Source organism: Crocodylus siamensis, chromosome 3 (genome assembly GCF_052110815.1).
Source record: "Crocodylus siamensis isolate JL-2025a chromosome 3, ASM5211081v1, whole genome shotgun sequence".
NCBI lineage: Eukaryota > Metazoa > Chordata > Crocodylia > Crocodylidae > Crocodylus > Crocodylus siamensis.
In genome coordinates this window covers 26131267-26145535 of record NC_143397.1, presented here as the reverse complement: position 1 = coordinate 26145535, position 14269 = coordinate 26131267, and the positions used below count along the sequence as shown (strand labels likewise).

At 46.4% G+C, this 14269-nt stretch overlaps 1 protein-coding gene across 3 annotated transcripts in view; it reads left to right on the top strand.

Moving 5' to 3' along the window:
- Positions 1-14269, top strand: part of FYB1 (FYN binding protein 1) — an 89579-nt gene that overhangs the window by 44666 nt on the left and 30644 nt on the right. For all 3 annotated transcript variants that reach the window (XM_090037981.1, XM_090037982.1, XM_090037979.1), the window contains exons 4-8: positions 682-731; positions 4387-4406; positions 5192-5238; positions 6871-6991; positions 9772-9928. In XM_090037981.1, coding sequence (XP_089894107.1) covers positions 682-731; positions 4387-4406; positions 5192-5238; positions 6871-6991; positions 9772-9928 — 395 coding nt within the window. The remainder of the gene's footprint in view (positions 1-681; positions 732-4386; positions 4407-5191; positions 5239-6870; positions 6992-9771; positions 9929-14269) is intronic.

Sequence of the window (14269 nt, the reverse complement as noted above, 5' to 3'; positions counted from 1 at the left end):
GATATCTTCTGAAATTATAATTTGTCCATGAGGCCCAATCCTCCCTTAAACAGTACTAAAAATCCCTAACTAACATTTTCTTAGCTCACCAGAACTTCTGATATGCATCTATTATTGACCTAGCCACCATCAAGGCCAACTGCTGTATCTCATTCCTAACCTTCTCCCAAGGTTTCTGCCATTGGTTGTCATGTTATGTCTTAATTTAGACTTTGAACTCCTCAAGGCAAAGAACAAGTCTTATATTTATCTTTAATGTGTCATGCAAATATGCAGTGCTCCACTTCATGCATCCTGTGAGAAGGCTGCACCTGCAAGGATGATTCATGTTCCAAAAGAGCCCAACAGAGTTTATGTATTTTGGCTATCCACCTGTCTGTCTGCTACACTACAGTTCTTATACCACATGCATTACCATGGTACTTAAGTGCTTCTGGCTTATTTATTACTGTTGTTATATTTGATATAGAGATGCTACTGTACAAAAAATATGATCATAATTGAGCATGATTATTCACTGTACTTAAAACTGTGCAGGGATCAACATACTATCCAGTCATTGTCTCAGATAACTGACACATGCAGTCAAGCACGTAGCTACATTATGGTAAGGTATAAGTTAAGGTACAAGCATAGGGATCACTTCCTCAGTTATTGTATGTTTTTCTTTCATATTTACAGAGCTCCAGACAATGAGCAAAGCTATGATGATGTTGAATTTGGGGCAGATGGTAAGAGGAGTGCATTTTAATTAATAATAACAATGTGAGAACTAAGTACCTTGTATTTATAAGAAAAATAACTAGCATAGTTATTTATGGTGTTATTGCATTGCAATCAATATTATCGAGTAGAGGAAGTTCTACAATAATACTAACGTCTCCATTACTAATTTGACAGCCAGTTTGCATTAGAGAGCGCTTTGAATGCCTCAGTAGTTTTGTCTTAGAAAATGTTTGGCCTGATAAATTACCAGATTGTAAAATCTGTTCCATAACAAATGCTAGTCTTTCAGATTCCAAGTTAGTGTCTTCTGAAGAAACATGCAAACTTGATTAAATAAATCAAGATATTTAATCAAGATATGCCCAAAGCAAAGGACACTCTACATTTGTGCTCTACAGGAACAGCCAGAAAGGGGACCATGACTCACTGAACATGCCTATACATGTTATTAATGCACAACAATAAACTCTGCTGCATATTGTGCCAGAGTTTATTGCTCCCAGGCACTGCATTTGAACATGCACTCATGATTGTGTAGCAGGTTGAACTGGGTCAGAGGAGCCCCAGCTGGCAGGGGATCCATGGGGTCAGCATGCCAGCCCAGTGCTTCTCAAACCCAGCTCAGCATGATGCAAAGGGGTTGGGTGGGGCACAACGGTGCTCCAGTGTAAGGCTAGCTAGCAGGCAGTCTCTGTACTGAAGCACCCTTGTGCCCCAGCCAGCCACATCAGCATTTATATGTGCATTCCTGTAGAGTAAAAAAGTCTGCCTCAGGATAGTACTTGTATTTACAAGTACTAACCCACAGTGTAGTGAATTAGTTTACTCCATCCTAATAGTTCTGCATGTGTAGACACAGAGACATTTACTGCAGAGCTAATTAGGTAACCCCACAGTAAGCATCTCGTGTAGACATTAGGGTTATGCAAAACTTTGGGTCGTGCTTCGATTCAAAGTAGTTTCGGCCTGATTCGGTGGCCGAATCTCTGAATCCAAACTGAATCAGGGAACCAATTAAAAGGTCTGAATTGATTTGAAGATCTCTGAATCTTCAGAAAAGATTTAGAGAACTTTGAATTAGTTTGAACAGTCCCCGGTGGCTGCAGCAGGGAGCTATAGCTGGACCCGGAGCTGGTAAGTAGGGGAGGGGGGCTGAAAGAGAGGGGAGGGGAACATGGGGGGGACCCCTGCCAGCCTCCGCCCACTCCTCCAGCTCCCCCATGGCTCCACCCCAGCTCCCAGCACTTGGAGGGAAAAAAAGCCCCAATTCACTGGGTGCTGCCAGGCAGGGGGGCAATCCCTGCTGGCCACTGCTGCATGGGGGGCTCTGCATGTACCCCCCAAGCCCCCCGCTCTCCCAGGCCCCCCATGGCTGCCCTGCCCAGCCCAACTCCGGCCCTTTAAAAAAAAAACAACTGAGACAAACCTTGGGACTCACCACTCCTGCAGAGGCCTCAGGGCTTCGGGGGGCTCATGGAAGAGTCCCCCATACAGCATTTACATGGGGCAGTGGGGATCACCCCCCACCAGCAGGAATGGTGAGTCTGGGGGTTTTCTCAGTTTTTTTTTCCTTAAAGGGCCAGAGCTGCAGTGAGCGGGGCAGCTATGGGGGGACTGGGACAGCAGGGTGGGGGAGCTCATGCAGAGCTTCCCCATGCAGTGTGGGGCAGTTGAGAGCAGCGGGGATTGCCCCCCTGCCTGGCAGCACCCGATGAGTTGGCAATCACCCGATGAGTTGGCAATTTTTTTTTTTCAAAGTGCCAGGAGCTAGGGCAGGTGGGGCAGCCATTGCCAGGTGGCGAGAGCAGGCAGGGGATGGGCCTGGCCTGGGTGATTCAGAGATTCAGCAGCAGCCAAATCTGCTAAACAGATTCAGCCAAATTGATTCAGGAAAGTGATCTGAACCACCAGATCGAATCACTGTCCCCTGAATCAGCTGAATCTGAATCCGAAGTGAATACTAGTTGCTTTGCACAGGCCTGTTAGATATACCTACTGAGTCACTGTCTGCCTTCTGGGCTCTTAGGGAGGACGTATAAAGTACCAGGCACAGTGTGCATTATGTAGTGTGCTGGCCAGCTTATCTGCACAGTGTGTACAAAATTGGAATTGAATATTCTGCCCAGTCTCTTCCCCCCACACATACCTGCACAGTGAGGGGAAGAGCCGAAACTTGGCCTTATCTCTACTCCCTCACACCTGCCTGAAAAGTAGAGGAGAAGTAACCACTGTGTATAACTTCTTGCCCTGCAGCCCATAGCACAAGCGGCTTGGACAGGAAAGTGCAGGAGTACTGTAAGCCTTGTTAGTCCCAGGAAAGTTAGTGGCAAGTTATATCTACGTAGATAATGTAATGTTACAGGCTAGGGACAGACATTCAAAAAGCCTGAGCCTGATTTGATTCAATCTTTGTAGGTTAGTCTAACCCAGCTAGGCTGAACTGGTTTGTAACTGAACAGACATCCCTTCTGGACTGAGGAATTGCAGGCTAGAAGCTGGGGGGCACTAGAGAAGCCTTCCCTTCCCTCCCATAATGCTGAGCTGGGGTGGGGGCATGGTCAGGGTCCAGCAGGATGCTCTGATTAGGAAGGGTTCCCTCCCTGCCCCCACCTTGCTGCTTCTGACCAGCAGCAGAGTCAGCAGGGAGTTACATAACTTTTACTTATTACAGCAGGGAGTTACACAGGGAGTAGCACGGTGTTTATCAGCCTATCAAGAAAACAAAAGCCTCTCTCATTAGTTCAAGCTCTTTTAGCTCCAAAAAACTCTAAACAAACACTGTCCTGTCTGCCTTACACAGACACCTCTCAGCATAGCTAGCATTAGCTAACATACTCAGCATTAGTTAGCTGGCTACAGTCTCTGCTGTGGGAGAGGGGAATCTCTGCTTGAGCAGTGGAGCGGGGAGGAGGGAGGAGAGGGGCGGGTAGGCAGACACTGCTGTACCTGCAGTCTCTGCCAGAGGTCCATCCAGGGAGCACAGCGGTGGAGCCAGCTCTGCTGTGGAGAGACAGCACAGCCCCACCCAAGGTGGCAAAGGAGCTGGGATGGTGCAGGACTCTGGTTTAAATTAAACCAGGAAAGGGTCTGGGACAGACATTGCATAAACCAGTTTGACCCAAATCAGTTAAGTCTGATACTATATTCAACCAGGTTTATCTCAAACCAGTTTCAGCCATTTTCAAACTGATTTATGTGCACCGAGCTTCTGTTCTGTTACAGGTTTAAACCAGTTTCTGATCATTTAAATCAGTTTATATGTAATATCTGTCCCTAACCATAATGTCTTTAACTATCTGCCTTATCTATAAGTATATAAGCTTTGAAAATCATTATAAGGGAAAAGTACATAGTCTTTAAAAATTGTTAATAGGGATGTTCTGGGTTTTGAAAAATATTATGTAATTGACATTGTGGCAGATGTTGGGAAAGTACTTAGACCAGACACTTGTAGAAGTTTATTGTGTACACTACTGAGAAGCTCTGTTTATCTCAAAGACTTTGCATTCTTCTCCCCACTGAACAGCTAGGATTTATTATATTGCTATATTTAATGCTGCTGTCATTATAGCTGTACATGTGCCTAAATAGCTAACATCAGGGTGAGAAATTTTTCCTATCAAAGAAATTAACAGTTTGTTTACACTTTTGGTCATTCAGGTCATGGAAATCCAGATGGGGTAAGTGTTATCCTTCATACTATACTGAGAACATATTCTTTTTAATACATCACTGTATTAGAAAAGCTTATTGCAGAATAACTTCAGTGTATTGCTAGCAAATCATGGAACCTCTTTCTGTAGAGGACAGCAATAAAAGTGGGTGAACCGAGAACAGAACTGGAAGTAATTATTAAAACTGGCCAGAAACCAAAAAATTCATAAAAGCTTCCATTTCCATTTTCCACTGACATTTCATTTCAGTGAAATTTTCCAGGGATATTGGCTGTATTTTAGAAAGATACTAAATCATGTGTTGTCCCATTGACTTTAAGTACCTGGCTGAATAAGGGCCTAGGTAGCTTGCTGAAGGTTTCCAGTAAATAGAACTGATCTGAGTCCCATTTTAGTCCTTAAAATAGCTTTGCACTCCTCAATTCCCCACTGATGTATTGATTTCTTAACTTGGCGGTCTCTTTCATGCAGCCCCATCTGAGATGCAGTGTTTCCAGAACTAAAGTTAGAACAGAGAGATTCAATTCAGAACAATGAATATGTTTACTATGGGGCCCTTCCTAGATGGGAAGGATTCTGAGTTTGATTTTTTTATGGTCATAGTCATTACAAAAGAGGATGGGTTTGAACAATTTAGTAATATTAATTCAAAAGGGTTACATGAATCTGCAAATGGCTGCTTAAATTAGCTGTAAACCAGCTGTCAAATACAACTGGTATGTCTATTTCTCTATGCAATTCCAGAATCTTTGGGCTGTTGAAGACTAAAGCACTATCATTTTTTCTTACAGGATCTAGAAAGCGATGGAGAGACATATGAAGACGTAAATGACATGAGGTAGCCAATCTAACGTATGCAACTATAAGCAATTGTGTCTTTGTTACAAAGGGAAGAAACAGATTCCTAAAAAATATGCTTCATCCGTCTGCACTGCCATCCCTGCTGTGATCTATCTTGCTCATTTTCCCTAATGAAAGCATGTCAAATAGTTAACAGGCTTGCTCCTCATCTATGTCTGATAAAGTTGGAGGTTTGTCTGAAAATTAAGTCATGTTATTGCTACAAGTTTGAAGAAGCCTCACTTGCTGCACGGAATTATTGCCTGAAAAGAAAAAAAAAACCCAACCTGTGTACCAGCTGAATACTTTTGTTAGTGTTGTTTTCTAAATGAATTTATTTAGAGCTCATGAGAGCTACTGGATTGACAGTTCTCAGGGTATCATCTTCATACCTGCAGAGCAGATCTGTAGTTTCTGACCCAGTACGCTGTCATCTATGAAAGCTCATGCCTCTCTGAAATTGAAATCAGGAGACCAGTAAAAAAGTCCGAATTGATTCAAAACCTCCAAATTGATATGGAAGAGATTAGGAAGCAATTCAGAGATTCAGGCAGTCTCTAGTAAGTCGGGGGCAGGAGGGAGCGGGGCTGGAGGAGAGCGAAGAGGACCATAGGGAGACCCCCACCAGGCCCCATCCCCTGCCTGCTGCCTCAGCCCCTGTGAGTGCCCTCTGACCCCCACCCACTTTTCCAGCCCCATCAATGGCTGTCCCGCCCTGTCCCAGCATCCTGGTGCTTTAAAAAAAAGTCCCACATTCACCAGATACTGAAGCACCCACTAGGGCCTCTGGGGGCTCATGGCAGAGTCCCCTCCACAAAGTGCAGTGCAGTGGGGGGCAGTGGGGATCACACACCATCCCCTCCCACCCTGCCTGGTGGGAGCTGGTGAGCATGGGAGTTTGGGGGGTGGGGTTTAAGTGCCAGGATGCTGGGGCCAGGCAGGGCAGCCATTGACAGGGCTGGGAGAGCAGGTCCACGATGGGGCCTGATCAATTCAGAAATTCAGCCGATTCGGTGGTGGCCAACTGTCGAAATCAGATTCAGCCAAATTGATTTGGGACAGTGATTCAAATTACTGAATCGAATCACTGTCCCCCAAATCAGCCAAATCTGAATCTGAAGCGAATACTAGCCACTTCACACAGGCCTAGTACACACATCTTCAGACAAGATAGCTCTGGGGCTACTGACATTTTAGACAGTATTTGATGATATCTCCAGCAAAGCCAGCTAAATTATCACTATATCCTGCGCAGATGCACTTCAGGAAAAGGTTCTCTATATACTCTGTCCTATATCTAGTATGCCCTTGCAAGGCTAGCCTCAATAAAGTTTAGAACTGTTTCCATGATCACATTAGAAGTGGGATGACCTTGGATGAGAATGTGCTAATGAGCTCCACTGAGCTCCCTTTGATTCAGCATATGGGTTGCAGAGTAAGTTGGACTATCATGGCTACAACGTCACTCTTACACTACATGGAAGACACAAAAATCCACCACTTACAATGGAAAATCCACAACCTAATATCACCCTAAGAAATTCTTGACTGGAGACTGATGCCATTTTACTTCAGAGTAAAATCTGAGATAAATTACCCTTTGGTTTTTACACTGTATTTTCATTTTCAGAACCTCATCAAAAGAACAGGAGAAGAAGAAAGAGAAGGAAGAAAAGAAAAGATTGGAGCAGGAGAAAAAAGAGCAAAGGGAAAAAGAAAAGAAAGAGCAAGAGATCAGAAAGAGATTTAAAGTAAGGAATATGCCTAGCAGGCTATGTAAATGCACAAGTCATTATTTAGCCTTGTGTAATTTAAACACACACTGTAAACAATACCATTATATTTTAGCTTGGATTTTTCAGAGGATTGGTTCCAAATCCCTTTCCCACACCATTGCTTTCCTGCTGTCAGAAAATAAGTATTAACATGCCACATACTTTTAGGCTAAAAATTATTCTCACAGGGGGGTTGTACATGACACGGGGATTTAATTCTCCCTAAGCAAAGTAAACCCCCATGTCATATACACCTGTGTCAGAGTCTGATCCTTACCTGCTTCTCCAGCAGCAGGAAGGCGAGAGCAAGCTGCTGGCGGGCTGAGCAGTCCCTGAGCTGTGGGGGAGTGGGAGCTGGTGCTTCCCTCCACAGAAGCAGCACCCCCCTACGCCTGCCCCAAGGCAGCACCTGCCTGCAGACACCTAGTTTGAGCAAGCCCGGGAGGCACCACAGCCATGGAGGGAAGCACCAGGCCCCCAGGCAGCTCAGGCAGGTAGGCTCCGGGGGGCGGGGGCAGGCTTACTGCTTTTTTGCTTTTTTTTTTCCTTCTGTGGAGCCTGCCTTCCTGAGCTGCTGCTGGGCTGCCTGCAGGGGCTGCCTGCATGGCCCCTGAGCTACACGGGGCCTCCCTCCGTGGTGTAGGGTTTAGAAACTTAAACTCCTTGGAGGTGTTTTACTTTGCAGCCCCCCAAAATCATTTGCTGGGTCCAAAGTCATTTAAGGCACATTATGCCACCAAAAGTGCTACAGTGGCTGGAATTAACACACAATATGCTGCTGAATGTGCAAACAGCAATGTCATTAAAACAGTGCAAAAGGCATTTAACCTGCTTTAAACCTGCTTTAAAGTGTCATCTACAAATGCCCTAAGTCAGGGCAGGCAACCACCAGCACAGATGCCAAAGTTTGACACACAAAGACATTTTGCTTGACATGTGTACCTTGGAGAAGATGGCAGGGAAGGGGCTGGGGCGGAGCGTGCACTGCCACAGTAAGGACTGGGCCCCTTGCAGGTCCCCCTGCTGTCTGTCCCTGGTATGCCAACATCTTCTAAGTCAAAGTTGCAGTTGTTTTTGGCACTGCTTAAAAACACTACCGACCCCTGCTCTAAGTGCTATTATACTGAAATGTGATGTTATCCCTAAAGGCAAACACAATAAATTATTGTTTCTCTACACCAGGTGTGGGCAAAATACAGCCCATGGATTGAATCTAGCCTGCTGAGGGATTCTGTGTAGCCCACAGTAAGTCCCTTGGTCCCAGCCAGCCCAGGTGCAGAGGGTAGCCTGGGCCAGGATGCCCAACAGCACTAGACATGCCTGCCAAGCTAGAGGAGGCAGCTGGTGGTTTCTGAGCCAGAGTCCCAGCACCAAGGCAGCCCTCCCCACCTGCCTGCCCCAGTGATCAGAGGGAGCATCAATGCCCAACATAGACTGCAGGGTGGGACCCCATGCTAGGCATCTCAGGACAGGAGCCCGACAAGAACTGGCTGCATTTGAGGAATTGTTGCTCCCAATTGCCACTACTATGTGGCACCTCCAGCACAGCCCCCATTGTGTGGCTCTCACTCAGCACTTGCTGCCCAGTGTGCCATGGGCAGCCCTGCCGGGCCCACAGTCTCCATCTCTGTGGCCCAGGTCATCCATTGCTCCCCACTTTGGCAGTGGCTCTACTGCCTCCCAAGCCCACTGTCAAGCTCCTGCTTCCACTCAATCTAATGCTGCTCCCCACCTGTCCACATCCCCAGCCAGGGCCCAGAGCAGAGCCCAGGAATGGAACAGGTGTGTGGGCCAGGGCTGGGATCCCTGGCTAAGTGGCTGATGGGACTGAGTGTCAGGAGCTGAAGGGCCCCAAAGCGAGCAGAATACAAGGGGTTCCCACCAGCCCTGCAGTCCTGGCAGGGGCTCAGCTCTTTCTGTGGATGCTCTAACTCCTGGCGCTGTGCAGAACCAAGTCCTAGCCCAGCCTGAATGGCAGACCTAAGAAGGCATCATTTGCAGCCCTGGGTGCAACTGGAAGGAGCTGGAGATGGCAACAAAGGGTTGAGTGGAAGTGGGAAGTTGGCAGCAGGTCAGGGCTTGGGAGGTGGCAGAGCCACCACCAAGGTGGGGAGCCTGAGCTGTGGGGAGGGAGAGCATGGGCTAGGCAGGGCTGTGTGAAGCACATTAGGTGGCAAGTGTGGGGCAGGGGCCATGCTGGAGATGCTGCATGGTAGGAGTGATCGGGAGCAGCAGCTCTACAACTGCAGCTGGTCACTTGTGGGCTCCTGTCCCACGATCCCAGGATGTCCATGGAGATCAGCCGGGACCCACACTGGCAGGCTGCCCAGCTAAGCGGGTGGGATGGGGCCCCTTAGGGAGTTTTGGTGAGTTGTTGGGGGGCGCATTCTGACCTGGCCCACAGCAGCTCACCAAAACTCTCTTTATATCCCACACGTCCAAATAATTGCCTCCTCCTACTCTACAGGGATAGCTTCTCTTTCTTTGTTCATCCTGGACTGACCCATACAGCAACAAATCTTTCCACAATTGAATCTCACTTCACTTCTTTCATAACGCCTTCAAATGTTTGCAGGTTTTAAGATCACAAGGGATAGTTAAGCCATGTCTGTATAACACAAACCATAGAATTTCACCCAGTGATTCCTGAATTCAAATACAAATACTTCCATTATTATTGTTTGCTTTGGTACAGCAATCAGCATGACTTCTGCAGTTACATGTGTTTGATTTCTCCTGTTACTTTTTCTATGCAGCTACAAGGACCCATCCAAGTTATTCACCAGGCACAAGCTTGCACAGACTACAAGGGAGGAAAGAATGAACTGACTGTCAAACAGGGTGATCAAATTGAAATCATCCGCATTACGGACAACCCTGAAGGAAAGTGGCTAGGCAGGACAAAAGGATCTTGTAAGTTCACACTCTCCAATTTACACTTTACTCTTGATTGTTTTCTCTGTTAAATATTGACCTCGTGAGTTTACCAGATTACATGGAATACTAGATTTAATGAGATTTAAACCATGCCCAGAGTTTGAATTACACTTCGACTCTTTGTGGGACTCTGTGGTGGCGGCAGTCGGAAGCCGGAAGGAGCCACCACTGCTGCCACCGCCTGAGCTGCTTAAAAAAGCACGGGGTGGGCTCTCATCTCTTATGAGATGATAGGAGTTTCTGATAGGAGGGCTTGCCTCCCTCACTGAGCCCCTCTGTATTTCAAACCCTAGATATGGACAAGAATATTCAGTGTCAGTTGCCACATCTCCTTCTGTTGTGCTTATGTGTCATGTGGGGCTCTGTTCACAGAGTGAAGTTAGGGATACTAGTATTAGTTACAGGCAATAAACAGATTCTTAGTGAAGCTATGCCACTTTACACTCCTAGAGGATCTGGTTCAATGTGTCAGCCTTGGTAGCAGCTGTGGATTTTGCAGAACTTCCCCAGAGTCAATACTTTTTCTGCACATCTTTAAAAAGAAAAGAAAAGATTGTAGACAATCTAAAATCAGAGAATAAAGGCCTGTATTTTTTCCTCTTGCTCATGCCAGAACATATCAGGACAAAAATTGTATCAGTAAAGTTACACAGACATAACATGGGTGTAAGTGAAAGGGGAAACAGGCCTCAAAATTGTCTACTGCTTTGAGTTAAAGATTTCTGCGTTCTCACTGATTATTAACATCAAAGTCTGTTTTCACAATATCTTTTCTTTTGCTGCCCTTCTTCATATCCTCATCTCTTCATAACCATGAACTACAGCCACATCATCACCTAACATAAATGGGAATAGCTGAGGATGTCTTCTAATGCGTATAGAAAAAGATAATAATCTGTGAAAAAACATAAGAACTGCCCTGCTTGGTCAGACTAAGGGTCCATGTAGACCAAGGGTGGGCAAAATGATGGATCTGGCCATCAGCTGGATTCCATTTCCCAGCAGCCCTGGCCTACATCTCTGTGACCAGTTTCCATGGAGATCCCATGGCCTAGGGACACACATTACACACAAACTGGTTAAAGTGATCAGAAACTGGTTTTAAACCTGTAATAGAACAGATTTTTAGTGCACATAAACCAGTTTGAAAATGGCTGAAACTGGTTTGAGATAAACCTGGTTGAATGTAGTATCAGATTTCACTGATTTGAGTCAAACCAGTGTATGCAGGCCACTTGCTTGTTTAAAATAAATCAGACTACCCCAGCATCCCAGCATGTTCTCTGGGCTGGGCGGGGGCCCTCTGCTGCCTGGCTGGAGCTCCAGTAGGGACTGCAGGCTGCTCAGCCTCCTCCCCCTCACCACTCCCTGCTAAACAGGAATTCCCCCCTCCCCTCTACCTTGTGGAGGAATGTCTGTGTATTAGCTAGCAGACCACGTGCTGACTATGGTCTGTGCTTAGTCAGCAGGTAGACTCAACAGGCAGAATCAACAGGTAGCTGGTAATGTCCCTCTGTTGTTTTCTTAATAGGGTGATAAACACCGTTATCAATTCCCTGCTGGGCTAATAAGAGCGTCCTGTCAGACTCTGGCCACCACCCCATCAGCTCAGTATTGTGCAAGGCCAGGGAGGGCTGCTCTAGCACCACCACTGCCCCCGCACCCCCCGGCTTCTAGCCTAAGCCACTGCAGGCATGTGCCTCTATTTCTGGGATCTGTTTGGTTACAAACCAGTTCAGCCTAGGCAGGTTAGACTAACCTGCAAAGATTGAATCAATTCAGGCTCAGGCTTTTTGAATGTCTGTCCCTAGCCATGGAAGTTGTGGCATAGCCATGACAGCTTAGGGCAAGGGTTTCCACAGAGACCAGCCTCAGCAGCGCTGGCACGGTGCATGGCTGGGCAGGGAGCTGTTACAAAGCCAGGGCTGGGATTTTGCAGTGGTGACAGCATGGTATGAAGCCAGAGCAGAGCTGCCATTCCCTGAGCTGGGGCAAGCAGACAGTGGATCACAGCTCTGCCTCAGTTCTGGACCATGCTGTCAGCACCACAAGATCCTGGCCCCAGAGCAGCTCCCTACTCTTGCCAGCATTGCTGGGGCTGGTCTCCATGGAAACCCGCTGTCACAGCTCCACTGTTCCTGGGGTCTCCATGGAAACTGGCCTCAGTGACACAGGCAGGGGGTGCTGGAAACAAATCTGCAGCAGGTCCAATCTGGCCTGTAGGCTGGACTTTGCCTCCCCCTGTTGTAGCCCAATATCCTTAAGGCCTGGTTTAAATGGTTATCTCACATTTTTTGTGAAAATCATGGAATTAAATGATTTTCATGAAAAATGTGATTTGCAATGAAATGTCATGATATGGCCACTCAAGTAACCATTATCATAGCATTTCATTGCAACAAGGTGGCTGTTACTGGGTGGGGAAAGCATTCTCCAGCCAGCAGCAAAAGCCTAGCAGCCCAGGGGAGTGGGAAAGGGGTTATAAAAGACATAGGAGGAGGAGAGAGCTTGGAGATGAGTAGGGGAAGGGCTATTTGCTCCTCCGGGCATGAAAATTGGAGTGTAGCGGGTTGGGGATGCCGGGGGGGGGGGGACAGGGCCTGAGGGCTGAGGGAGAGAACATGCATGTGAAGGAGCAAACAGCCTCTTCCCTACCCAGAACCAGGGCCATCTGTTTCTTCCAGTGAGGTGTGGGGGTCATGGGCTTTTCAGCAGCAATCAGAAGCCTTGGGAGCAAGGCTTCTGCTGCTGCAGTTAAACCTGGACCCAAATCTGACCCCTCAGCCAATCAGAGGATGTGGGGGAGTGCTATGATCTGGGCATGTCACCCAACCGTCATTGGGTGACAATATTAGTGGGTTAGACAGCAATTTAAACCAGGCCCTAAATATCCTGTCTTTGACAGTGGCAATTAGTGCTTCAGAGCAGGGGTGTTCAATCTCTCACCCACAGGCCAAATCCAGCCTATGGAGCCATGGCATCTGGCCTGCAGGGCTCCCTACAAATCAGGAAATTTGGTAGGGAACCAGTGGCAATTAATGCTGCCACCCTTCCTACACTGCCAAATTCCCAGGCCCTGTTCCACTGGATTGGGGCTTGGCCACGCCCCTTCCCCCTACACAGCTGGATCAAGGCCAGGCTCCCCCTGCCCCCTTCCATGCAGCCAAGTCAGGCCCTGCCACACCTGCCCCATGCACTGGATTACGCTTACCAGCGGGATCTGGCCTGCAGATGGACTGGGCATCGTCCATCCAGCCTGCAGTGAAAAAAGATAGGGCACCACTGCTTTAGAGGAAGGGTGTAAGAAAAAGGTCACATGCAGAGTAACCCATTTCCTGTCATACCCTCCTAGTCACAAGCAGTCATAGTATTAGGGATGTCCTGAACACAAAGTTGTATCATTTAAGTATGCATTTACAGAAGCACACTAGTAGTCTCAATGATTTAATACGCTTGATCTTGTGCTTAAATATTTTCCTAGGACCTAAACAGTCCTAGGAAATACTGGATCTGAAATACAGACTTTAAAAGAACATATAATTTTAAAACAATCTTTTCTATACAAGGTTTAACAGACATAAAATAAAATCTGTCTATATAGGAATATGGTTCTTGTGCAGTTATAACAAGCTAATGAATTGATCTTATTCTGGCCTGTCATAAAATGATTTTTACTTCAGCAAAAGCAGAAGTCGTCCTGGGCTTCCTTCAGATGAAGTTTAAGGTACAACTAAATGTTTCAGTCTGTTTCGCATTTCTGTTCCAGTCTGAATCTTATCTACCTAATGAACATTGCACAAACTAATAATGGAGGGGAAAGTTTGGAAATGAGAACAAAAAATAATAAAGCAAGGTTAATTATATTTCCTCATAAGCAAAAATCACATTGTTTATCATTTTATTTCAAGTTTCCCTCTTCTGCTTTTCTGTCCATTTAATTTTCATGTGGCATTCCATGTAGGCCTGAGGAAAAACACACCAAAAATTGGGCAATAGCAGAAGGAAGTATTTTATGTTCTCATTGCTAAGTGCTTTTCTTATTTTCACACACATTTTGCATAATAAACCTGTCCAATATTTTTACAAGCTAACAGGTGCAGTGTTTAAATCCATCATATTATTATTACTATTATTATAGAGAACCCTGGCAAATTGTACAAGTTAAAATCAAAGGAAGTCATAATGACAGAAGGTGCAATCCTGAGCTGAGCTGGGCTACTTTAAACCTCACCTTTAGCAGTTCATCCTTGCAGCAGGCAGATTACCCAGTGTACCTCCAGGCTAAGTACAGACTCTTGGGGGCATAAAACTGACTCA